Below are 27,079 nucleotides of genomic sequence, written 5' to 3'. Positions count from 1 at the left end.
CCAAATTTCATTGAAATTGGACATACATAGTGGGTTGGGTGCATCAAATACATGAAATCGGCCGAAAATATATATAGGAGCTATATCCAAATCTGAACCGATTTCAATATAATTTGGCATACTCATTTCTACAACAAATTTAGTCACACATTCCAAATTGCATTGAAATTGGTCATACATAGTGGGTTGGGTGCATCAAATACATGAAATCGGCCGAAAATATATATAGGGGCTATATCCAAATCTGAACCGATTTCAATATAATTTGGCATACTCATTTCTACAACAAATTTAGTCACACATTCCAAATTTCATTGAAATTGGACATACATAGTGGGTTGGGTGCATCAAATACATGAAATCGGCCGAAAATATATATAGGAGCTATATCCAAATCTGAACCGATTTCAATATAATTTGGCATACTCATTTCTACAACAAATTTAGTCACACATTCCAAATTTCATGGAAATCGAAACATATATAGCGTGTTTGGTACATCAAATACTTGAAATCGGACGAAAATATATATGGGAGCTATATCCAAATCTGGACCGCTTTCGATATATTTTGGCACATTTATTTTTAGGCTAAAATCCATCACACATTTCAAATTTGGAGTCTGTATCTGTAACCGTTATATAGATATTTGCATACAAAGTTTAAATTTTTTGGAGGTACCTCCGATTCTGATGCTATATCTCCGGATCAGAGCGGAATTTCGAAAATTTTTATAGCCTATGTTACTTTCAGGCGATGTAGTAATATACCCTGAAAATTTCAGCAAGATCGGTTCAGCGGTTTTTGAGTCTATAAATTTCAAACAAACAAACAAACATACAAACATTTTTCTGTTTTATATATATAGATATCCATTTTAATGTACGGGTATATGGAGACGAAACCAAAACGTAGGCTTAATAGATTTTTTTGTAGAAGCTAGCAATTTTATACCCTCTACCACAATATGGGGGTACAGTTATATTTGCCATTCAGTTTGTAACGCTTCGAAATATTCGTCAGAGGATGTTCTGTTTTAATGAAAATGAGTTTTATCGGCCCACGTTTTGATATAGCCCCCATAGAACGGAAGTTCCCGATTTTCTATATTTTGGAGGTTGTGGTCTAAGTGGCGGAAATATGGTATTGAGTCTTTTTTGGTGTATAACAATATTCACCAGAATTTTGTCGATATAGGTCCACGTCTTTATATAACCCCCATAGAACGGTCCCTCCTTATTCTCGGTATTCTAAAGGTTTGAGCGTCATTATCAAACCGAAATATATCAAACTTGGTATTTAGTCTGTGATGGGGGCATCAAACATTCCAGAAAAGAATTATCAGTATAGGTCCACACATGGTGCAAGAAAGAAGGTGATACAATAATACCAACTGATATCTTCATTTGCTGTCAAAACGTATTTTTAATCAAAAATAAATAACAAATAGTTCGCTTCTATTAAAATATCTGAGTACAACATCTATATACATATAAGCATAGCGAAGAATATTTTACCATTTTCTTTTATGCTTTGTGGATATTTCGCGCAAAAAAAAATTGACGGCAAATGAAGACTACGGCTTAAATTCGCCTGAATTCACCTTTTGTATCACTTTGTTAAATTCGCCTTGGGTCCACCTTTTATATAGGCCCCCAGGGGAGAGTACCTCCCCACTGTCGCTATTTTGATGATTATGGCCTCAATATCCAACCGAAATGGCTGAAATTTTGCATTTGGTCTTCTGTGGGGTATATAACTTTCCACTTGAAATAAGTCGGTATTGATTCACGTCTGCATATAGCGCCCATAGAATGGTCCCTCCCAATTTTCGGTTTGCTATGCCCCCCCTCCCCCCCATAAGAGTGGTCACGACCCACAGGGTTGCCGCTACCTTGTAAACGTGGAAGAAGGAGTTGACCTAGGTCAATGAATTTTTGTACAAGTACTTATGAGCGCATAAGAATGAAAAATTCAAAGTTTGGTCCAAATCGGTTCAGATTTGGATATAGCCCCCATATATATCTTTCCCCGATTTTGCTATATCTCAGCCAATTTTGATCGAATAGCCTTCAAACTAAATATGTGATATTTCCATAAGCCCATAATTAGTTCTACCGATTTTGCATTAACAAATATAAAACGAATTAGTCAAATAAAGTGAATTGGTAAAGTGAGACAAAATAAGAAAACATGGATTTTTTGTTCAAACAGTCTATGATAATCTGGTTGTGTCTCAAAGAATCGGATTTTGTTGGATGTAATTTTTGCATAATTTTATTTAAAAGGGATGTCTGTTTCTTGTACCAAATGGCCGAAGCGGCAATTTGCTGCAATTTTTAGATACGCTCCATGAAAGAAACGAAATGCATTAGTTTTGTATAAAATGCTATTGCTTCTATCAACATAACGGTACTTTATATATAAACATTTTTTTAACAAAGAAGAAGTCCATTGACCACTCTTTAATTCCCATTTCAAAAGATGTAATAATTCCATTAACTTCTTTTAATACAGTTCCTTCAACATGTGGTCCGTTTTTATATAAATTTCAATATAAATTACTAACGAAAAACGTTCTATGTTTGAGGGGCTATAACTTTATAGTAACACCATATATCGACAAAATTCTTTCAGAATTGTCGTTTTTGAAGTGTTCTCTATAAAATGAAATCAGAAAATTTTAAAAAAGTCAACAACACATTTTTCGATTTTTGTCCACTGGGGCACCATTGTGCGACCCGATTTAAACTTGTTTGAAAATATTAGACATAGTTTTGTAGTGAATTTGTGAATTGGTTGTTAAATGGAATTTGGCGTTTCTAGAAGTTACAATCCAGGTTTTATTCGAGCCCCCATGAACCGGTATTGTCCAATTTTTTGTACATCGAGGGTTTCTTTTGTCTAATTTTCGAATCCAGGTTGCTGTAGTTTAGTATTGCATTTACGCTAACGAGGTATATACACTTTCATACGGGCAAAATGTGCCTCATCGAAATAATGGTTTTAGAACCCAAGTATGTTTGGACGAAATTCGGGTACTCCTTTGGGTACGTCCCACACAAAATTTTGGAAAAGTTCAGATAAGGATCTGCTCTCGAATCGTTTTGATTTTTGTTGTAGCAACTTGAATGCACTGCATCCCATACGACGGTACAAATTTCGGTGCCGTGACATAACTCCCAACGGACATAACTCCCAAATTTTTTGGGAGCTATGTCCGACCGCCCTTAGCGGACATAAGTCCCAATGGGAGTTATGTCCGTTTTTAAAATTTAATTGATTTTTATTTAAATATAAGTTTTATTTCAAATGTATAAGAAAAAAATTAAAAATTAACTTTAAGTTCATATGCATTTTTCATTTCATAAAAAAATTATAATTGATTTAAAATTTTTAAGAAAATTAAGTACAAAATAAGTAGTAGCCATCTCAAATCAAACTATATTCAAAATTTGCCGTCAAACCCATTTTAAACGAAAAAGGCTGCCTACAGGAAAATAAAAAGTTTTTGTTAAAATTCACAAATACTTTCTGACAAAAAATCGGCGATTTTTTACAAAAATATTTTCACAATTTAAGAAGATAAAAAGTTTTTGTAAAAATATTCAAATGCTTTCTGAAAAACGAAAAGCGCCCAGTCGAAAATATTATTGAAAAAATCGCGCGATTTTTTACAATAATATTTTCACAATTTAAGAAAATAAAAAGTTTTTGTAAAAATATTCAAATACTTTCTGAAAAACGAAAAGCGTCGCAGGCGAAAATATTTTTGAAAAAAATCGCTAGATTTTTTTACAAAAATATTTTCACAATTTGAGAAGATAAAAAGATTTTATAAAAATATTCGAATACATTCTGAAAAAATAAAAGCGCCGCAGACGAAAATATTTTTGAAAAAATCGCGCGATTTTTTACAAAAATATTTTCACAATTTAAGAAGATAAAAAGTTTTTGTAAAATTTTTTAAATACTTTCTGAAAAAAGAAAAGCGCCGCAGGCGAAAATATTTTTGAAAAAAGTCGCGCGATTTTTTACACAGATATTTTCACAATTTAAGAAAATAAAAAGTTTTTGTAAAATTGTTCAAAAATATGTTCACAATTAAAGGAGAAAAAAAGTCGAAAATATTTTTGAAAACAAAAATCGCGCGATTTTTTACAAACATATGTTCACAATTTAAGAAGATAAGTGTTTGTACAAATATTCAAATACTTTCTGAAAAACGAAAATAATTTTGAAAAAATAGCGCTTTTTTCTTAACAAATATTTTTACAATTTAAAACTTCTAAATGCTACTTACATAATTTCGTTTTTAAATAATTTTATGAAATCAGGAGGATTTAGTGGATACTTCGGTATTGGTTGGCACTTAGGCCTTCTCAAATGTATAATTCCGCTTATAATGTATAACTATAAATTTCAAAATTAAGCAAAGAAATAATTTATAAATTAAGAAAAAAAATCGTTGGGAGTTGTGTCCGCGATTTTTTTGGGTGTTATGTCCGCTTTGCTTAACGGACATAATAACTCCCATTGAATTTTGGGAGTTATGTCCGCAAAGCGCAGCGGACATAACGCCCAAAATCATTTTGGGAGTTATGTCCGTGGGAGTTATGTCCGGGCACCACAAATTTCATCAGGCGCAAGCCCATACTTCCTGAGAAAATAGCCTCCTACACAAAATTTCAGATAAGTTCACTTTAAGACCTGCTCTCGAATCACTTTGATTTTTGGTGAAGCAACTTGCGTTCGCTGCCTCAATTACGGCGGTAAAAGATTTTTTCAAGAGCAAGTCCATACATCTTGAGAAAACAGCCCGAAAGTTATAAAAAACCTATATAGCAGCATATATAGTGGCTGGAGAGCACTATAACTCTTAAACTGATCAACCGATATGGTCTAAAATTTCACCTTCGTCATAATTTGTCCAAACTTTGTTTCAATTCGAAGATGGGCAATACCGGTCCTCAACTTCCTGTACTTTCCCCCAATATTTAAAAAATGTCACTAAAATTGTATGCTCGATATCTCTTGAACGTTGTAACCAATTTGGTTCAAACTTTGGATCTCCTAAAAATTTGTCCAAATTTAGTTTAATTTCTAAAATGACCCATATCGGTCCTATCCTTAGGGTACCTCCCCACAAAAACTCAACATTTTTGTCTAAGTGCAGTTTAGGGTCTGTTCGAAGATCCTTTAGCAGTGTATATCGATTATGTTCGTTGTGGTCCTGTTTAAAGCGATATTATGTTTTCCGTGGATTCCGTGGATCCATGCTTGCCGGCATACTGGTCCAAAAGTTAAACGATGACCCACTGAAATGTCTAGTGGGCGTGATACCTATCGAAAAGATGTGACTCCCAAAAAAAGATCCACTCCCATAATGAATTATGTCTGTCCATTTCTTTAAGTACCTCCTACGCTACACTTTTAAACTTTAATCCTAATCCACATTTTTGTCGGCAGGTTCAAATGCCCAAAAACAGTGTTTGAATTTGCTACCAGCACAGCACTGAAATCACTAAAAATATGCTATTGCTATGCTGTGCTGTTTTCAAAAACAAAATCGAAAACTGTTGCTGTGCTATGCTGCGAACATAAAAGTAGCACAGCACATGGTCTATGCTGTGCTTCTGAAATCTGCGAAGCACATAGCATAGCATAGTCATCAAAATCAAAAACGAATGCTATTGCTATGCTGTGCTGCAGACATTTTAACAGCATAGTAAATAGCCGCAGTCAGGAAAACAAAAACGAAAACTATTGCTGTACTTAGTCCGGTCAAAATAGACATGCGTATAAGGGGGAAATAGCAAAAATTCCCACAAAGCTGAGTTTTGGTGGAGAGCTAGGGTTGGCCATTAGAAGCAACGTCCTACAAGTCCCCATCGATCCCATGTGTGCAAAACAAGTTATTCAAGGTCAAAGGTCATTTTTGGAAGCATTATTTAGTTTTTTTTTTAATTTTTCTCAAAAACGGTAAGACTTAGCAAAAGCCGGCTAAAATAAAAGTTGTAGATTTAATAATTGTGCACAAGTGTGGTCTTTATGATTTTTAAAAAAGACTTACCATTTTCGAGATATCGCGATCTAAAGGTCAAATAAAAAATTAGCCGCGTAAGTACATTATGAGGCGAACCGGTTAAAGTAATGACACTATGTGTTAGATACTTTCATAAGCTTTCAAACGATATCCACTTTGCAGTAATCGAATCAGTAGAACCGGGTCTAACTTGGTTTTTAAATTTGGCCTTTCGGGTCGAATAACCGGCGAACCGGATCCGCAACCGTTGAAAATTATACATTTCCGTAATCAGCGCAACAAACCCTACCTTCTGACAAAACTTTCCCATTGGGCTTACAATTACACATGTGGGTTAAATGGGCTATTTTTGCATAAAATGACTCTAACATTGAATCATTCTACTAAACACGCTCCGATTTTGTTGGATTATTTTATTTTTTTTAAATATAGCTATAATTTCGCACTTCAAGAAAATATATATTTTTTGGGGGACAGACCCGGTTACTTCGCTTATTTTAGCCGGTTCGTATGAATATGTGCATATTTCCCTTATAAGTGCATAAAAATCATGTGTTTTTTAGAACAGCTATATCTCAAGAATGGTTCCTTCTAGGGAAAAATTTATAAAAATCAAACTTGTAGATAATTTTTCTCTCCACAATATTTACTTTAGTCACTTTTTGATTAGATCAACCGTTTTCAAAAAATAAATCCGAAAACCTAAAAACCATTAAAATTTGACCTTTGACCCCGAATAACTTTTTTTTGCACACATGGGATCTTTTGGGGGATGGGATGGGGACTTTTAGGACGTTGCTTCTAATGGCAAACCCTAGCTCTCCACAAAAATTCAGCCCTGTGGGAATTTTTGCTATTTCAATGTCTATTTTGACCGGACTAACTGTGCTATGAACAAAATCAACAGCATAGCATCAAACATAACCCAGAAAAATGTTTGATGGCAAAGAAGTATGTATTTGAAATATAGCGGAATTTGCTATTGAGCTGTGAAACCATGACTAATTGCACATTTCGATATTTTTAACACACTACTATTATTTTGACCGCAACTATTGCTCTGTTCCAGAACCTGCAACAGTCTACTATTTTTGAAATGTTGACACTTTTCCTTTATAAAGCGAATTTCGAGTTTCTAAATGCATGTTAATGCCACTTGTACCATTTTTAATATATGTACTAGAGTGGTTTTAAAAATCGATATCGGATTTTTTATGCGGCACCCTCCTAAAACTTTTAGTTTTGTTAAAAATTAAGATTGTCAGAGTTTGAGCTCAATCGGAGTATGTTAACACGTGCCACTGGGGCCTCAAAGTTTCCATGGACCTTTATATAGCCAAAATTAAAATCTGAACCGATTTTCAAAAATGTTTGTGGGATTACTTGTTTAGCAACTTGTAAACTGTTTTCATCGATTGGACAATAAATGTGAAAATTCGCCAATACAAATTAAAACAAGTGAGAAAAGGCTATAGTCGGTACGGGCCGACTATGTGATACCCTACACCACTACTTCTGTGCATAATCGTTTCACTCGAAAACATTTCTTTTAGGAAGATACGAAAGTTTTCACCTATCTGGCTTTTATAGCAAATGACTTAAGGCGAACTGAACCAAAATAATTAATATTTAATTTTATATTTGACTACTATCGACATCACCAACATCAATATGCTTCTATCTCTGTGAGAAAATTTAGTGATGATCCGATCAAAATTCCGACCTGTAGTGTGATTGTAGAAAAAGTGAAACAAGAGATACATTGCCGACTATTGCGATATCTCTATTATTTGACCACCTACGCCAACCTACTTTGCATAATTTTAAAGATTAGATTTTCTACCTGACTAGGCTTTGCTTTTAGAAGGTCCCCAACCAAAGGTGTGATATTCGTCATTATTATTAAAATCGCAAAAATTAAAAGTTGGGATCTATTAGCGACTATTGTGATATCTTCGTTGTTTGACCACCTACGCCAACCTACGTTACATCGTTGTAAAGGTTATATTTTCTACTTTCCTTGCCAGGTTTTGCTTTTCATATACCCTTATAGACGCTGAGATATTTGCTTTGGAATAAAATGTTGTATTTTTCTCCAAATAAATTTTTTGCTCATTCCGACCCCTAAATATTATCCGACCATCACCAAAATCAATAGGCTTCTTCCTCTGTGAGACCCCCATTAACCCACGAAATTTCGTGACGATCCGATCCAAATTGCGACCTGTGGCGTGATTTCCAAAAAAATGAAAAAATGGGATGTATTACCGACTATTGCGATATCTTCTTTAGTTGGTAGCCTACGCCGATCTAGTTTGCATCATTGTAAAGATGGAATCTTCTACTTTTATAGTCAGGCTTTGCTTTTGGAAAGTCTCCAACCAAAACTTTGATATTCGTCATTATAATTAAAATCGCAAAAATGAAAAGTTGGGTTTTATTTGCGACTATTGTGATATCTTCGTTGTTTGATCACCTACGAGAACCTACTTTACATCATTAGAAATGTGATATTTTCTACTTTCATTGTCAGGTTTTGCTTTTGGTATGCCCCATACAGAAGTTGAGATATTCGCTTTAAAAAAAAACTTTATCTTTTTATCCACATAAGTTTTTTTCCCATTCTGACACCTAAATATTATCCGACCATCACCAAAATCAATAGGCTTCTTCCCCTCCGGGACCCCCATCAACATCCAAAATTTCGTGACGATCCGATCAAAATTGCGACCTGTAGCGTGATTACAAGGTTAAGATGGACAGACGGACGGACGGTCGGACGGACACACATAGCCAGATCGACTCAGCTCGTCGAGACATTCATTTTGATATATATAAGTATGGGTATACGACCGTTATTTCGATGCGTTACAAACTTTTTGGCCAAAACCAACTTATAATACCCTCCCCACATAGTGGTGTAGGGTATAATTAATTTTATAGGGCCAAAGGCGAATTTTCACAAAATCAATCTATAGACCACATTTATTATCCAATCGATAAAAAAGTACCATGTATGCACCTTGTAAGCAATAAACAACAATGAACAACTCATAGGGCCATTATTATAAGTTTTCTTTTACTATTGGATGTATTTGAAAACGCAAAATAAACGAATTTGAAGACATTAAAAATATAATTTTCACATTATATGTTAATGCCAAGAAAGTTCTCCTTGAAATTGAATGATCCCTTTTAATATTATTTTAACCGGAACGCTAAAAAATCTGATCGAAAAATCCAAACTATAACCAAAGAAGGCTTTATAATAAGGGGGGTTAGTGAGTATGCTGGGTTAACATTAATTATGCTATGCTATATATGTAGAAATGTTTATAGCATAGCAGAGCACAGCAATCGTTTTTCGATTTCATGACTATGCTATGTGCTATGCTACTTTTATGTTCGCAGCATAGCACAGCAACAGTTTTCGTTTTTGAAAACAGCACAGCATAGCAATAGCATTCGTTTTTGATTTTGATGACTATGCTATGTGCTGTGAAGATTTGAGAAGCACAGCATAGACCTTGTGCTATGCTACGTTTATGTTCGCAGCATAGGACAGCAACAGTTTTCAATTTTGTTTTTGAAAACAGCACAGCATAGCAATAGCACTCGTTTTTATTTTTGATGCTGTGGCTATGTGCTATGCTGCGTCACTTTCACAGCACCATCATAGACCTTGTGCTATGCTGTGAAAAACTAGTAGCAAATTCAAACACTGCCCAAAAAGAACCACAAAATTCTAAAAAGATATGTCCGTAGATGAAAGTTTAAATTCACATAGGCTGAAGGTATATCTATTCTGTCAGCACAGCTGACTGATACTTTCTTACTTGTTTTTCTAAAGTGGATGTAACTTGGTATTTTGGACTCTCAGTAGGTAGAAAACCTCCATGGATGTAGGCACGCCCCCGTAAAAAGGGCAAGTAGTTCCAGGTTTTGGGCCATTCGATGAGTTTGTTTTTTCCTTTGATATATTTTGTGTTTGGTAGTTCTCTGCCATAACTTTATCGATGATAAGAAAAATTTGTTTGCACTTTTTATTTTTTGTTACGCATTATGTACAGTTTTTGGAATTGTTTTATTATTTCTGAAGATGGTAAATCCAAATTAGAAATGGTTTCCAAATTGATATGCTTGATATAAAAATTATAATTTTATTTATAACAAACAAAATATAATTTGTTTGTGGAAAAAGTCACAACCTACAGATACCGAGAAAAAGCCAAAATATTATGAGCCCGTAATAAGTAGAAATAAAATGAATTGGCAATAACTGTGTTGTACGTTTCAATTAAAATGTTACTTAAATCGCAGCACTCCACTTGAATTGCTGTGGGTGATTTCGAAGGTACTTAACTTACGTATAAATGGATGTTTGCTTTTCAACATTCAAACATTCACATTTACAAATTTATCTTTTGATTTAAATTGGTTCGTTCGTTTATGAGTGTATGGAAAACGTAAACATTGGATATCGCTAATTGTTAATCTAACAAAAAGAATTATTTCACAAAACATAAAACATTTATGCCTTTAATATATTTAATCTTAAGCTCCATGTTTGCATTTGAGTGGGAAGATACGGTAATCATGTGGGTGGCTGCAGTGCAGAAAAACGGAACCGGTAACATTTACATATGTTCCCTTAAGGCAAAATATAAGACCACTGTTATATAGAAACGTACATTGCTTAGCAAAATAAAAAACAGACAACAACAAAATAACTCTGGGTTTGCTCGTTAATCCGAGCAAAATTGATAGCCACTCAAGGTTTAGTACACCTTTGAAAGCTGAAATATAATGTTGTTATGATAAAGTAAAACCAAAACAAGTAAAAAACGACGTTAAGTTCGGCCAGTCCGAAATTTGTATACTCTGTATTGAAGCGAATAGGAACAATTAATTTCCTTTCGTTTATGAAAGTACTGAGCTCTTCCTCCACGTTATGGCTTATTCCTTGGACATTCCCTTTATATTGGCAATTTTCTGCGTGGAGGACGAATATGAAGCACAACCCTTTAGAAGAGATCATGGTTATTCTTTACAAAACATGGGCAAATACTTGCAATTTTCGAATTGAACTTTCGTAGCCTCTGATTTCAAGCAATACCAAATAATAGCAATCTCGGTTCGTACATTTGACAAAAAACCCCCTCGCAATATGTACATAAAATTGTAAAACACAAGTTCATGGGGGCTAGACTCAAACCTGCATTTATATGGATAGTTTTTGCGTATAAGTTTTATATCTTTTGGGAACACAAAATTATAATTAACCCATATACATAGCGCCGAAAATTTTGTTTTATATGAAAATGATGTTTTTTAGACTTTGAAAGCATTTTTCAGTGTTCCTACAATCGGGCCTTCTTTTAAAAATGCCGAAAATTTTGAAGGGTAATATAGGTGTATTCTTACATGACAATCCCTTGGTTTTCGATTGAAAAAATACTCTTACTACATTTCTAACAAAAGCATTAATTTATATGAATGTAACATTTAAGATTAAATTTATATGGCATATATAAATGTTTCATCAAAATTACTTGCGTTTAGGCCAAATGCTTGTAAATACATAAGCCAAAGTGACAGATAACAAACAATATTATAAAAAAAATAAAAAAAACCCTGCAAAATATGCAAAATACTCGACATTTACGTAAATGTTTGCAACCATTTTTTGTGGATTTTAAACGCTTTATGTGGATTAACTAAAACTTTGTTTAAAAAAATGTGACTAAAATCTTCAAAGAGGCTTAAATATGCTGGTTTCCTTATATGGAGGCTGTCTGATTTTTTAAGGGCTATTTTTTACCTGTTACAATTTGTGTATCCATAGCGAAGACTAAATAACACATTTCGGTTAATCAATAAGGCTAAAACCTTCAAAATACCGAAAATCGGTACTACTGTTCTGTGGTGGCTGTTTCAAAACGTGGATATGTACATTTCTAGAGGAAAGTACTGTGACTCAAACGAAGACTAAATACCAAATTTCATCCACTTCGATGCGAAGGTTAGCCCACAACCCTTACCGTTCGATGGGGGCTATACAAAACGTGGACCTATACCGACAAATTTCAAGTGAAAAGTTTTATACCCCCACGTACACTAACTACCAAATTTCAGCCATTTTGGTGGAATAATGAAAATTCATTGAGGGTATAAAACTTTCCACTTAAAATTTTTCGGTACAGGGGCCTAATAATGTGATTTGATTCGATTTATAAATTGCTCGTGAATTAGTTTTTGACACGATAAAAAAAACGGCATGACAAGTCTCGATCGAAAACGTTCAAGCAATGTTATCAATTTTTTCGATAGTAACCGGTAATCGAACTATGGAAACCGCAAGCAACATTATGAAGGTAGACGCCAAAATGTTTTGATTTTAAAACAAAAACTAAAAAAACAAAATTATGAATGAGAAATCGTAAATTTTTGCGGAATTTGTTGAACAATACATTGAATAATAATTTCGGAATGAAGTAGTGCTAAGAAAATAAGAAAATTATTTATGTTTACAAAACCTTTTTGACATTGTTTTAACAAATTGCTTATACATCTCTCAAAATAAATGAGAGAATTTGGAGAGTTTTTTGCTTAAGCTCTCTGAAGGAATCTTTCCTTTGGTAAACAACGGCGGATATATTATATTAAATGTTGTTCACCTATAACAAAGGCTATTATTTTTTTTCGCGAAAATGCTTATTTTTTTCAAATTATTTTGAAAGACTGCAAACAGTAAATTTTGGCTAATGAATGCATAAATTTGTATATTTATTTTAATTCTATTTTTATTACAATTTCTTAAACGAGTGCAAAACACTTTTCCCAATTTTTCTTCTTATTTTGTTAAAAAAATGCTGATTTTCTAATTATACCCTCAGCCTTTAGGCTAAGGAGGGTATATGTATACGATGAAAATGTGCCTCACCGAAATAATGGTTTTAGACCCCAAGTATGTTTGGACGAAATGTATTTCAGACAATTTTGAGTCGATCTAGCCATGTCCGTCTGTCTGTATGTCCTGCTGGCTGGAGCACACGATAACTCTCGAACGGATGAACCGATTCGGTTCAAATTTTGGCTGTCGTAATATTTTGCCCAAACTTAGTTTAAGTTCGAAGATGACCTACATCGGTCCACTCCTTCCGGTACCTCCCCCACAAAAGTTCGAAAATGTTCGGAAAGTTTGCGCGCACGATAACTCTTGAAGGGAGTGACCGATTTGGTCCATACTATGTATAGCGTAAATTTTCTACCAGAGTAATATGAGGTTCCAATATGGTCTCAACAGGTCCACTCCTTCGGGTACCTCCCACACAAAATTTCGGAAATGTTCAGTTTAGGGCCACTCTGAATCGCTTTGATTTTTGTGTTAGCAACTTGTATTCACTGCCATCCATACGACGGTACAAGTTTCGTCAGGGGCAAGTCCACACTTCCTGAGAAAATAGCCTGAAAGTTGCAAAAAACCCCTATGACACCGTGTGAGGTGGTTGGAGCCCAAGATAACTGTCGAACGGATCTGCCGATTCGGTCCAAAATATGGCCTTAGTAATATTTTGTCCAAATATAGTTTAAGTTTGAAGATAAGCCATATTGGTCCACTCCTTCAGGTACCTCCCCCACAAAAGTTCGAAAATGTTCGGAAAGTTTGTGCGCACGATAACTCTTGACCGATTTGGTCCATACTATGTGTAGCGTAAACTTTCTTCCAGAGTAATATGAAGTTCCAATATGGTCTCAACAGGTCCACTCCTTCGGGTACCTCCCACACAAAATTTCGAAAAAGTTCAGTTTAGGGCCATCTCTCGAATCGCTTTGATTTTTGTGTTAGCAACTTGTATTCACTGCCATCCATACGACGGTACAAGTTTCGTCAGGGGCAAGTTCACACTTCCTGAGAAAATAGCCTGAAAGTTGCAAAAAACCCCTATAACACCGTGTGAGGTGGTTGGAGCCCAAGATAACTCTCGAACGGAACTGCCGCTTCGGTCCAAAATATGGCCTTAGTAATATTTTGTCCAAATATAGTTTAAGTTTGAGGATAAGCCATATTGGTCCACTCCTTCAGGTACCTCCCACACAAAAGTTCAAAACTGTTCGGAAAAATTGTTCGCACGGTAACGCTTGAAGGGAGTGGCCGAATTGGTCTATACTTTACACATCCTAATAATAATGACCTAATATAATCACTTTGATTTTTGTTGAAGCAACTTGCATTCGCTGCCTCTATTACGATGGTAAACGTTTTTTAGGGGCAAGTCCATACTTCTTGAGCAAACAGCCCGTATAGTGTAAAAACCCCCTATGGCACCATATGTTGTGGCTGGAGATCCACTTCCATAACGGTCAATGTCGATCCATTCCTTTTAGTATCTCCTCCGCAAAACTTTTGATCTTTAATCCTAATCAACATCTTTGTCGGTTCAAATGCCCAAAATTTTTAAAACCCCCTAAATACATACGTATTTTGGGAAATAATTGTTTCAATATACACAGGCTGAGGGTATATCTCTGTCGGCAAAGCCGACTGATACTATTTTACTTGTTTTATTTTTCTTTTATAAACCGACAACAAACAACAATTTTTACATTTTAAACAAAAAGATAAAAAAATCTTTCATTTTGTTAGTTTACGATAGGCAATTTAGCTACGAGTAATTTCTCGAAATAACTCGATAATTTTACTCGATAACGAATATTGTCATCCCAACATTAAGTACTCGTTTCGAAACAACTCGATATCGAATCACATAATTAGGCCCCAGGTCTACGTCTTTACATAACCCTTATAGAACAGTACCTTCAGATTTTTTGGTATTTTGAAGCTAGGCCACAAGCTTAAAAATATCGAAAATCGGAAGGTAGCGTTCTATAGGGGCTTATGAAAAAGTTGACCGATATAACCCATAGCAAATATCGTGGAAGTAATAGAAGCTTCTGTACCACACTACAAAGCTCTATCTTAAATATTTCAAGCAGCACCTTGATTTCAAAAAGCGGACGGACGCACATCGTTATATCGACTTAGAATTTTATGCTGATCAAAAACATATACCAAAGTTTAAATACATAAAGATTGGAAAACTCAATTGTTAACATTTGTCAATAGATGGAGTTAAGCTCTGTTGTTACGATATCATAACAACATTAAGTCTTTCTGGTTACTTTCCCAGCAAGAATTGTCCAGCAAGAACTTTCTCAGAGAGTAAGGGGTTTTTATTCTCTTTTGCTAGAAAATTGTAAAAAGTAAACGGACACCTTCCCTGCAAAAACCAGCAAGCAATCAGCTCGCCAATAAAGCATAGCCGACCAAGAAGAGCGAGCGCTTAAATTGTTTATGTGTGGGTAAAATTACACTGACAGAACAGAACAGGGTGATGATTTTCATATTGAGTATGAAATGAAAAATACAGGAAAAACGTTGTCACGGCGTGTTAGCGTTCAGAGCCAAACATAGTGGTGGGTGTGTGGGTTCGAATCGTCGGCTTTCCTTTTTCATTTGCATTATAGATCATAAAAAAAAGCTCGATTAATAAATTAAAAAAAAAAAATAATACTAAAAATGATCTTCGTCTAAAACGGCAAAATTTTCAAATAGAAAAAATATATTGTTGGCGCGTTCGCTTTGTATGACTAAAATTAAAAATAATATACATACAGTGAATCACAGTCAAAAGTATCCACTTCAGTTTCTTTTATTAAAACTGAGATTGCTAAGAGTTAATTAATGATAGCGATTTCAACTTTAAAATTTCTTCAAATGCATTGAACAAATTGTCTACGGTTCTAATATAAATTAGCATTTGACTTGTGTCCCTTATATCATTGCTTTCATCAAAGCAAACAGATGCATATACCGCATTTCGAATCCTCTCCTTTGTTTATATACATTTTTTATTGTTGCATTGCAGACGAGGCATTCTGCGTCATTAAAAATATTAATACAAAATAAAAAATTATTTTCAAATTCTTCCCTCCATATATTTGCTGTACTTTTCAGTGTACCCAAAAAAAACAAATAAAGCGGCACCAACCTGCTTGCATGACATTCAGTACAAGACTGAAGTAAAAAAATCAAAACATTTGTTCTCTTACTTTGCGTTCGGGTCGCGTGTGTGTGATTTGCCGAAAAACTTCGTAACCATATCAATACCTACGAACGGGTTTGCAATAAAGGAAGCAAACACGTAAGAAAATGAAACAAACAAGTATTTATCCACTTTACAAATATATTCTCCATAAAACAATACAATTAGACTATGTTATTTCCACAATAAAATTGTTTTTAATGTTCACAAAAATAAATCAACAAAAAACTAAAAACAGATGATGGACTGTTTTCAGGAAGAAGAAGCATTGCTAGAGGAAATTTGTCCAGCAAGAATTTGCAAACTCTCAGTAAAAGAACTGTCAAAATGTCTCTCTCGAATCGCTCTCTTTTCCTGGTCTTTTGTGTTAACAGCATTGATGCTCAAAATAAAAAGAGAGTAAAGTAGTGAGAGAATCACAAGAAAGTTTGTATCAGCATTCAGTGGTTGCTAGACCTGTGACCAGTAAACATGTGTCCCCACTAAAATGATGCGTATATCCATGCACATGTTTACTTGTCGGCTGCTCAACGACGACTGATTGTTATTCTTACATACGTTAACGTATATGGATGATCTTGGCTGGTTAACCAGCCAAGATCATCCATATACGTTAACGTGACTACAACAACAACACACATTCTCTTTTTTCTCATCTGCCGTGGTTTAGCAAGGGAAAGACAGTCTCGGAGAGACAAATGAACAAAATAATTTGAGCATCAATGCTGGTTAACAGACGACTTCCAGCAACAATTGGTACAAGTTGTTACAAATTTTAGGGTAACCAGACAGACCTATTCTGTTAAGTAGTTAACCATTTCAAGCGTTTTTAACCGCCAATTTCATATTTAATGAACTGGAAACTGCTATGGAATACAATCCTGAGTCCAACTTTTTGCTTTCCTGCAATTTGTATAAGCCGAATTGCACTTAAATGGTTTTTTTTATCATTAACATACCCCTGTTGTTGGTAAAATGTTTATATACTTTGTTTCATAAACATTTGTGCATTATGCATCTTTTGCATATACACTCTATTGGGTCTCCGACGAATAATTCGATGTATTTCAAACTGAATGACAAATTTAATTACATATATCATTCATATTATGATTAAGTGTATAAAAAACGGTCAAAATGTTGCCATGTCCGAATTGTTGTATGCTATGGGGAAATTTGAAGTTCTAAAAGAATGTAAGTAGATTGAGCGATTCGTATGCGTAAAATTTTTATTTACCAACATTTAATAATAGTCAGAATTTTCCTCGAGATTTCTTTCAACTGAGAACTCAAAAGTTGTACCTAAAATATTGGACATTGATCAGTGTTGACAATTTTTTATTCATGTTCGTTCGTCCATCCATCTGTGGTAATCACTCTAGAATGTAAACAAGTTGATATAGGGCGCTACAATATTGAACTTATGCATTTGAAGTTTTTATCGACATTTTAGGCATAATTTGGATGTAATTTTGAATTTTGGACTCAATTTGGTTTTCTGTGAAGCCAATATTCAATAACTTCACTACGAAAAAGTGAGGAAATGGGTCCGCTTGGCATTAAATGTAGTTGCCTAAAATCTTCTTCAACAAAGCTGGACTTAAACCCACGTTTTGGTATGGCCCCCGTATAACTGTACCGCCCAACTTCAAGTATTAAAAGCTTTGATCGACATTTTCGGTCGAAATTAGATGTAATTTGGCATTTAGGGTTCAAACTGGTCAAAACACTTCTTCAAAAAAAAAAAAAAAAAAAAAAAAAATTAAAAAAGTCCGCGTTTTGGAATAGCCCTTATATAATGATACCGCACGATTTCAAATATTATGTAGTTTTATGTTACATTATCTGACCGAATTAGCAACAAATTGGCATTAAATATTGTGGTCAAAAATATCCTTCAACAAAAATTATGGACTTATGCTCACGTTTTGGTATGGCCTCCATATAACGGTACATGCGGATGTCAGGTATTTTGAAATTTCTATCTATGTTTTCGTTCTTAATCGGCTGTAATTAGGAATCTAGTGTTCTCACAAAACTACCCCACCACAAATTATAGATATAGGTACTTTCGTAACCGAAAGAAAAGTAATTATTATATTCTTGTTTAGAATAATTCATGATGGGAGGTATAAATAATTTGTCCATGGCGAACTTAACCCCTTTGTACTTGTTAAAATTTAATTACGCCTTGATTTTATGACGATCTTTCTGTAATTTGTGAAACGTATCCAAAGCGGACTACTGAACCCTTTCTTCCCTATAAAATATTTTAATGATCTAAAACATCGCAAATCGAACATTATTTTTTCCAATATTTCGAATGGCTATCTCTTCGATTGGTTCTCGGAGTATATGGTAAAGTCAATTACTCCGGCGGGACTTATTGCTAAGTCTAAGTTTGTTTCTGTTCTGCCCTGTTCTCTTTTTTTTTTTTTTTTTGTTCTTACAATATATTTTATATTTCGTCTAATATTCCATTACGCTTGAAATGTTTTCTTTAATTATACCCTATACCACAATGTGGAAAAGGGTATTATAAGTTTGTTTTGGTAAGAATTCATGTAACACCGCGAAATATTCGTCGGAGACCCCCAATGTGGTATACCAATCTTCATATCTCGACGAGATAAAGCGATTTTGAGATGTGTGTCTGTCCGTCCGTCCGTCTGTCCATTATAAATTGTAAACACGCTCCAGGCCGCAATTATGGACCGATCGTCACGAAATTTTGTATGTAGGTCGGGTCCAGATCAGAATAGATCCCTATTCTTATTGGTGATGATCGAGAAATATTAAGCGGGTGAAATGGACCAAAAACAAAATTTTTATCCAATTTTGTAGCGGCTCTGTATGTCGCAATTATAGTCCGATCGCCTCGAAATGTTAAATAATGTAAGATTATATGAGAAAGAAGAAGCTTGCAATTTGAAGTGGTGATCGGATGATGTTTAGAGGGTTAAATGGACCACAACTTTTGTGTGAAAATTGTGAAAATTTTTAATATACCGGTAATATCTTTATTCCTGGACAACACATTCCGCCCACATAAATAATATATGGAAGGACAGCTCTTTCCCTTTCCATTGATGCCAATTATGTTGATTTATGTGGTCAGATAACAGAGTTACAGCCTAATATATCGAGTGTTTTGCTTGTAATGTAATCAAAAGCATACTAGAGGTCGCAATTTTAGATCAAAAGTCACGAAATTTTGCACGAGGTAGGGGTTTAGGTCGAAGAAGGTGCCTAAAATTTTTGATGATGATCTGATATTATTTAGCGGGTACAATGGACCATTACTTTTGTATGCTAAATAAAAAAATTTTGTTTTTGGTCCATATTTGAATCCCTGGAGGCCATATACCGGCAAAGTCGCCTATATACGAAAAATTAACTACCGATCTTTCCTCTGATGAAAATTGCAATAATATGTGTGCTTGGTAACGGACCTACTACCTAAGATATAATGAGTTTTGTGAAGAGAACCACATCTTCCTCCCATGCTACAAATTTTCTCTATCATGACAGACAAATTCCCAGTTCTTACAAATTGCGTGGAACCCTATCATATTACCTGTCCAATTGTTCAAAATTTAAAGATGTAGCAGAAATTGCTAAACAACGCCAATTTTCAAATTTAAGAATATTTCTTAAAATGTACTGTATATAATTGTTCCACAAACATTCCAGTAGGGACAAGGGAGCCTTCTCTCATATCAATGAGAGCACCCCGATTAATATCAGCTGAATGATATGTAGACAGCGGAATTTTATGCAACACCGATTTTTGTAAAATTTGCATATTTTTGGCTTCTAATTAAATTCCAATCGAAATATACCACATATGCATAAATATGCGAAATATATAAATTAAGCATATGCAAATATTATTTTTGCATATGGAAAATTTCTGTATTTCACATACTTTCGTATGCTACATATATTTCAATAATATCTTCTAAAATTATTACGTGTACATTTTTCTGTTTAAAATTCACTTCAGACAAGTCAATAAAATAGAGAAATCTGTAACCAGAGCCACAATCTTCAAAATGTCGAAAATGGGGAGCTTTCGTTGTATGGGAGCTATATGAACGCCTAGACCTATACCGACAAATTTCAGATGGAAAGTTTAATACCCCCAATGAAGACTTAATACCAAATTTTAGCCAATTCGGAGGGACATTGAGACCATAACCTTCAAAGTACAGAAAATCGGTAGGTTCTGGTTATGGGAGCTATATGAAGACGTGAACACATAACGACAAATTTCAGGTGGAAAGTTTTTTTTACCTCCAACGAAGACTGAATACAAAATGTCAGCCACTTCAGTTTGATATTGAGGCCACAACCTACAAAATACCGGGTATCGGGAGGTACGGTTCTATGGGAGCTATATGAAGACCTGGACCTATACCGATAAATTTCAGGTCGAAAATTGTGATGAACGAATACCTAATAAAACTTTCAGCCAATTCTATGGGATAGTTAGGGCACAAAGTCATGCATATGGTTTAGCAAATATGTAAAAATTTGCAAAAAATTAGGTCCAGACTAAATGTCCGTTCTAAAATTACTTATTGGTGCCACCATAGTACAATTGTTTGCACACCCGCCTTGCACGCTGAAGGTCGGGCGTTCGATTCCCGGCCAGCAAACATCAAATTTCCAACGATGGAAAAATACCCCTCAGTAAAGTTGGCGACATTTTCTGAGTATTTCAACCATGTACAACTTCTCTACAGGTTGTGTTTTAAGACATGCCTTTCGGACTCGGCGATAAACAGTAGGTCCCATACTATTGCTGTAATATCAATCGTGGTGCACGCCCTGTCCCTTCTGTGATGTTTGTGGAACAATTATTATATTGTTATTTAAACTTAATGTGATAAGGTTGCAGACTCCAAAAATGTTTTTTTACAATTAGCTTATTTGTCCAAAAGAAACTTTGATTTGATGAAAGCTAACTCGCGGGGTAGTGGTGCAGGGTATCGTATGGTCGGCCCTGTCCGACTATAGCCTTTGCTTACTTGTTTTTCTCTGTCTCATTACTGTATTCTTAATGGGTAATGAAGTTGTAAATGTTTGGTTTAAAATTCCACAACCCACATAAACTCCACTAATAAGAGGTAATGCTTCTTGTTATAACTAGTTAATTGTAACTATGTAGAATATTTATTCAGAAGTTCAATATCAACGATATTTATTTGGATTTATTATAATTATTATCAATATCAATATTAAATTTCCCCAAGTGTCAATAAAACAAACATTTTTAAAAATCATACTTATTAATAAAGACTTACCACAAGGGATCCGTTAACACATTTTTACCACTGAAACTGTATATGCGTGGTGCTTGTGAAAAGAAACCTCCTTGGCCATTAAATATACCCTTCCATGAATTGAACAGGACATCACCTCTTGTGTTCACCACCGGCAGTTCACGGTCAGCAACACGTACAATTGAATCTAAGTTTTGAACCCTAAAATAAATAGAACAAAAAAGAATAGACAAACAATGTGTAATGTAACAGTGAAAATTAGGACAAAAGTTCATGAGGAAGAAAAGGACCTGTAATAATACAAATGTATATATAGATATATATATATATATATATGATACAAAGAAAATCAGCTAAAACAATAATTGCAATGCTGTAATAACAATAAAATATTCCGGTTTAGAAGAAACACTTTTTACCCCTCACACGCTTATGAAGGAAATTAAAAAATCACATTATTTTATTAAAAAAGAAAACACAGAGAATAAAATAATAATTTGTTTAAATAAAGTTTGTGGGCGGAAGAATAAGATGGTATGTATTCTTTGTAATTGTATTAATTTATGTTTTTAGGGAAGTTTTAGAAAATGTGCCTCATCGAAATAATTTTTAAGACCCCAAGTATGTTTGGACGAAATCCGTTTCAGACAATTTGGAATCAATTAAGTTCGAAGATGGGTTATATCGGTCCACTCCTTCCGGTACCTCCCCCACAAAAGTTCGAAAATGTTCGGAACATTTGTGCGCGATAACTCTTACAGGGAATAACCGATTTGGTCCATACTTTGCACATCGTGAAATTTCTACCACACTTAGAGGAGGTTACAATATGGACTCAATCGGTCCACACCTTCGGGTACTTCCCACATAACATTTCGGAAAAGTTCAGTTTAGGATCAGCTCTTGAATTACTCTGATTATTGTTGTAGCAACTTGTATTCACTGCCCGCCATACGACGGTAAAATTTTCATCAGGGGCAAGTCCATATTTCCTGACAAAATATCCTGAAAGTGGCAAAAAAAAACCTTGTTACACCATGTGTAGTTGTTGGAGCGCAAGGTAAGTCTCGAACGGATCTGTCGATTCGGTCCTAAATTTGGCTTTCGTAATATTTTGTCCAAGCTTAGTTTAAGTTCGAAGATGGGTTATATCGGTCCACTCCTTCCGGTACCTCCCCCACAAAAGTTCAAAAATGTTCGAAAAAATTGTGAGCACGATAACTCTTGAAGGAAGTTACATATTTGGTCCATACTTTGCACATGTTTATATATCTACCAGATATAGATCAGATTAGAATATGGACTATATTTGTCCACTCTTTTGGGAAGCTCCCACACACAATTTCGGATAAGTTCACATTAAAACCTACTCTCGAATCACTTTGATTTTTGTTGAAGCAACCTACATTCGCTGCCTCAATTACCACGGTAAAAGTTTTGTCGGTCATCATATCGTCGGTGTCATGCTTAAGTGTTCCATACGCCATTTTTGACATTTTGAGATAAAGGTACCTTACAAGGTTTTGAACCATGCTCTTTCAGATTTTTTGGACGGTTTTTTTCTCGTATAGTTTCTGAGATATTCAGATGCCAGTATGTTCCATATCCGCTTTGTGACCCAAAAAAAAAGCCTGGCGTATGGAACAAAACATCTTTGAACTTTTTAGTTCCATATCCATTTCGTTTGGCGTATGGAACAAAAAGAGGCAAAAACGAATTGTTCCGCACCAAAAATGATGGCGTTTGGAACAAAAAATTTCCCATTTTTGCCAAGTTACGGATAAGTGTGGCGTATGGAACAAATTTTTTAAAGGACTTGGTTTAAAAACTGAAGAATAATAGTTTCTAAATCCAAATATTTTTGAATATTGTATTGTTATATTTTATTTATTAGCATATTCCATCAGGAACATAAACTATTCACATAGAATCTCCATCTTACTCTATCCGATGCAATGTATCTTAACTCATTGAATGTTTTTCCGGTTTCATTGAAAATGGTTCTTCGCCAAGTGGTTTTTGGCCGTCCACTGCTGCGATTACCCTGGGGATTCCAGCTCAGTGTTTCATGGCAGATATCATCAAAAGGCTTACGGAGTGTGTGACCGATCCAGTTCTATTTGCGTCGTTTTATTTGTATGTTAATATCTTCTTGCTGAGCCAGTTGTAGGAGGTCTTCATTTGAGATAGTCCTTGGCCACCATATTTTTAAAATGTTGCGAAGACATCTATTGTATTGTTATATGAAAACGAAAATTTATCAATCGTTTAAACAAAAAATCCCTAGTTTAAAGACAAAATTTTGATGTAAGTCCTCAAAAATATACGATAAAACGTCCATTCGACTTGTAGCTTACCGACTACAAAAATGGTATTATAAGAAAATCGCGTTTAAGTGGTTTATGTTACCTTAGAAATGCAAAATACCAATCCGTTTTGTCCGATCGAAATTTTTACCACAAAAAAAAAAAAAATAGTGATAAGTGGAGGAAATCCCTTAAATAAGTGTTAAGGAAACCTATAATAATGGTCATATTGTATTTATATGAGAAAAATAAATGTTTCACTTAAAGTCCTGATTTTTAAACTCCACAGTAGCACTTCATATAAGGGAGGTGGAACACGATTGATAAAAAGTGTTTTGGTTGAAATGTGACAAAACGTGTTCCATGTGACACAAACGGCCAAAACCATGAAAAAAAGATTCCATGGAACAATTCAGCAACTTTTTGAAATAACAAAAATTGGCCATAACTTCTAGACTATCACAGATATCTGACTAAAATAAACTACTGATATATTCTATGAGTTTAGTTAAGTAGAACTGAGCTCTTAAAGTATTGGATTACTGCACCTTTTTTGTGCTGTATGGCCTTAAACATTAACTTGAGTTTTTCTCGAATCAGGCAAATGGCGTATGGAACACTTAAGCATGACACCGACGATTTGTCAATAGATGGAGTTAAGCTCTGTTGTTACGATATCATAACAACATTCTGTTAAGTAGTTAACCATTTCAGGCGTTTTTAACCGCCAATTTCATATTTAATGAACTGGAAACTGCTATGGAATACAATCCTGAGTCCAACTTTTTGCTTTCCTGCAATTTGTATAAGCCGAATTGCGCTTAAATGGGGTTTTTTTATCATTAACATACCCCTGTTGTTGGTAAAATGTTTATATACTTTGTCCAGTCTTGAATGTTTTTGAGCCATGATGTTTCCCGTCGCCCTCTCGGTCTTCTCCCATCGATTTTTGTTTGGATAATTGTTTGCAGAAGCTTATATTTTTCATGTCTCATAATGTGACCAAGATATGCGGTTTTTTGTGTTTTTATATTTTTTATTAATTGGCGTTCGACTTGCATGCGTTCTAACACTTCGTCGTTTGTAATGCGCTCGGTCCATGGGATCTTTAAAATTCGACGATATATCCATATTTCAAACGAGTTCAGTCTTTTTTCATCTACAGCTTTCAAAGTCCATGTTTCCGCAGAGTACAATAAAACGGACCATATGTAACATTTTACAAATCGTATTTTTGTAGTAAGACTTATGTCGTGGCTAAGTAAAACTTTGTTATGTTTGAAAAAATTGTTTCTTGCCATTTCTATTCGGCATTTAATTTCTCTTGATATGTCCCATTTATCGTTGATTTGAATACCGAGGTATTTGTAGGTTGTCACTCGCTCTATTTCATCATTATTTATCTTTAGTGGCGTATTATTGTCGGCATGATTCCTGCTTACTACCATATATTTTGTCTTCTTAAAGTTGATTTTTAATCCGTATATTTCGCTATTTTGTGTTACTGCGTCTATTAATTTTTGTAGTCCAGCTATGCTGCTTGCTACTAATACGGTGTCATCAGCATAGCGTATGTTATTTATTAAGGTGTTGTTTAGTTGGATACCAATATTCTTTCCACGTACAGATTCTTCGAATATTTTCTCAGAATATATGTTAAATAAAAGAGGGGACAATATGCAGCCTTGTCTTACGCCTCTTGAAATTGGAACATCGTCAGTTAATTCATTATCTACTTGAATGTTTGCTATCTGTTTCCAGTATAGGTTTTTAATGCAGTTTATGTCACTGTCTTCCAATCCGATTGAAAGTAGGATCTCTATCAAGTTATCATGATTTACCGTATCGAACGCTTTTTCGTAGTCTATGAAACATAAAAATACATCTTTTTGTACCACTCGACAATTTTGTATTAATACTTGTACAGCTAGTAACGCTTCTCGTGTCCCCATGCCTTTTTCGTTCTTAATCGGCTGTAATTTGGAAGTTAGTGTTCTCACAAAACTACCCCACCACAAATTATAGATATAAGTACTTTCGTAACCGAAAGAAAAGTAATTATTATATTCTTGTTTAGAATAATTCATGATGGGAGGTATAAATAATTTGTCCATGGCGAACTTAACCCTTTGTACTTGTTAAAATTTAATTACGCCTTGATTTTATGACGATCTTCCTGTAATTTATGAAACGTATCCAAAGCGGACTACTGAACCCCTTCTTCCCTATAAAATATTTTAATGATCTAAAACATCGCAAATCGAACATTATTTTTTCCAATATTTCGAATGGCTATCTCTTCGATTGGTTCTCGGAGTATATGGTAAAGTTAATTAGTCCGGCGGGACTTATTGCTAAGTCTAAGTTTGTTTCTGTTCTGCCCTGTTCTCTTTTTTTTGTTCTTACAATATATTTTATATTTAGTCTAATATTCCATTACGCTTGAAATGTTTTCTTTAATTTTTCTCTGTCTCATTACTGTATTCTTAATGGGTAATGAAGTTGTAAATGTTTGGTTTAAAATTCCACAACCCACATAAACTCCACTAATAAGAGGTAATGCTTCTTGTTATAACTAGTTAATTGTAACTATGTAGAATATTTATTCAGAAGTTCAATATCAACGATATTTATTTGGATTTATTATAATTATTATCAATATCAATATTATCAATCTATACTATTACGGTTTTAAATTTCCCCAAGTGTCAATAAAACAAACATTTTTAAAAATCATACTTATTAATAAAGACTTACCACAAGGGATCCGTTAACACATTTTTACCACTGAAACTGTATATGCGTGGTGCTTGTGAAAAGAAACCTCCTTGGCCATTAAATATACCCTTCCATGAATTGAACAGGACATCACCTCTTGTGTTCACCACCGGCAGTTCACGGTCTGCAACACGTACAATTGAATCTAAGTTTTGAACCCTAAAATAAATAGAACAAAAAAGAATAGACAAACAATGTGTAATGTAATAGTTAAAATTAGGACAAAAGTTCATGAGGAAGAAAAAGACCTGTAATAATACACATGTATATATATATATATATAGATATATGTATATATGGGATACAAAGAAAGACAGCTAAAACAATAATTGCAATGCTGTAATAACAGTAAAATATTCCTGTTTTGAAGAAACATTTTATCCTTCACACGCTTATGGAGGATATTAAAAAAAACATTATTTTATTAAAAAAGAAAACACAGAGACTAAAACAATAGTTTGTTTAAATAAAATTTTTGTGGGCGGAGTAATGAGTGTGTATTCTTGGTAATTGCATTATTATATGTTTTTAGAGAAGTTTTTCGTTTAATATTCT

At 34.4% G+C, this 27,079-nt stretch overlaps 1 protein-coding gene across 1 annotated transcript in view; it reads right to left on the bottom strand.

The window, feature by feature from the left end:
• The window catches only part of LOC141403035 (uncharacterized), a 416,517-nt gene that overhangs the window by 74,913 nt on the left and 314,525 nt on the right, over window positions 1-27,079 (bottom strand). Inside the window, exons 14-15 of the mRNA XM_073985168.1 lie at window positions 26,504-26,683; window positions 21,462-21,641 (exon numbers count right to left, since the gene is read on the bottom strand). Of these exons, the coding sequence (XP_073841269.1) occupies window positions 21,462-21,641; window positions 26,504-26,683 (360 nt within the window). The remainder of the gene's footprint in view (window positions 1-21,461; window positions 21,642-26,503; window positions 26,684-27,079) is intronic.

This window comes from Musca autumnalis, unplaced genomic scaffold (genome assembly GCF_047663935.1).
Source record: "Musca autumnalis isolate F117 unplaced genomic scaffold, ASM4766393v1 scaffold_4, whole genome shotgun sequence".
NCBI lineage: Eukaryota > Metazoa > Arthropoda > Insecta > Diptera > Muscidae > Musca > Musca autumnalis.
The sequence above is the reverse complement of the archived record's forward strand: the minus strand, read 5'-3'. Positions and strand labels throughout refer to the sequence as shown.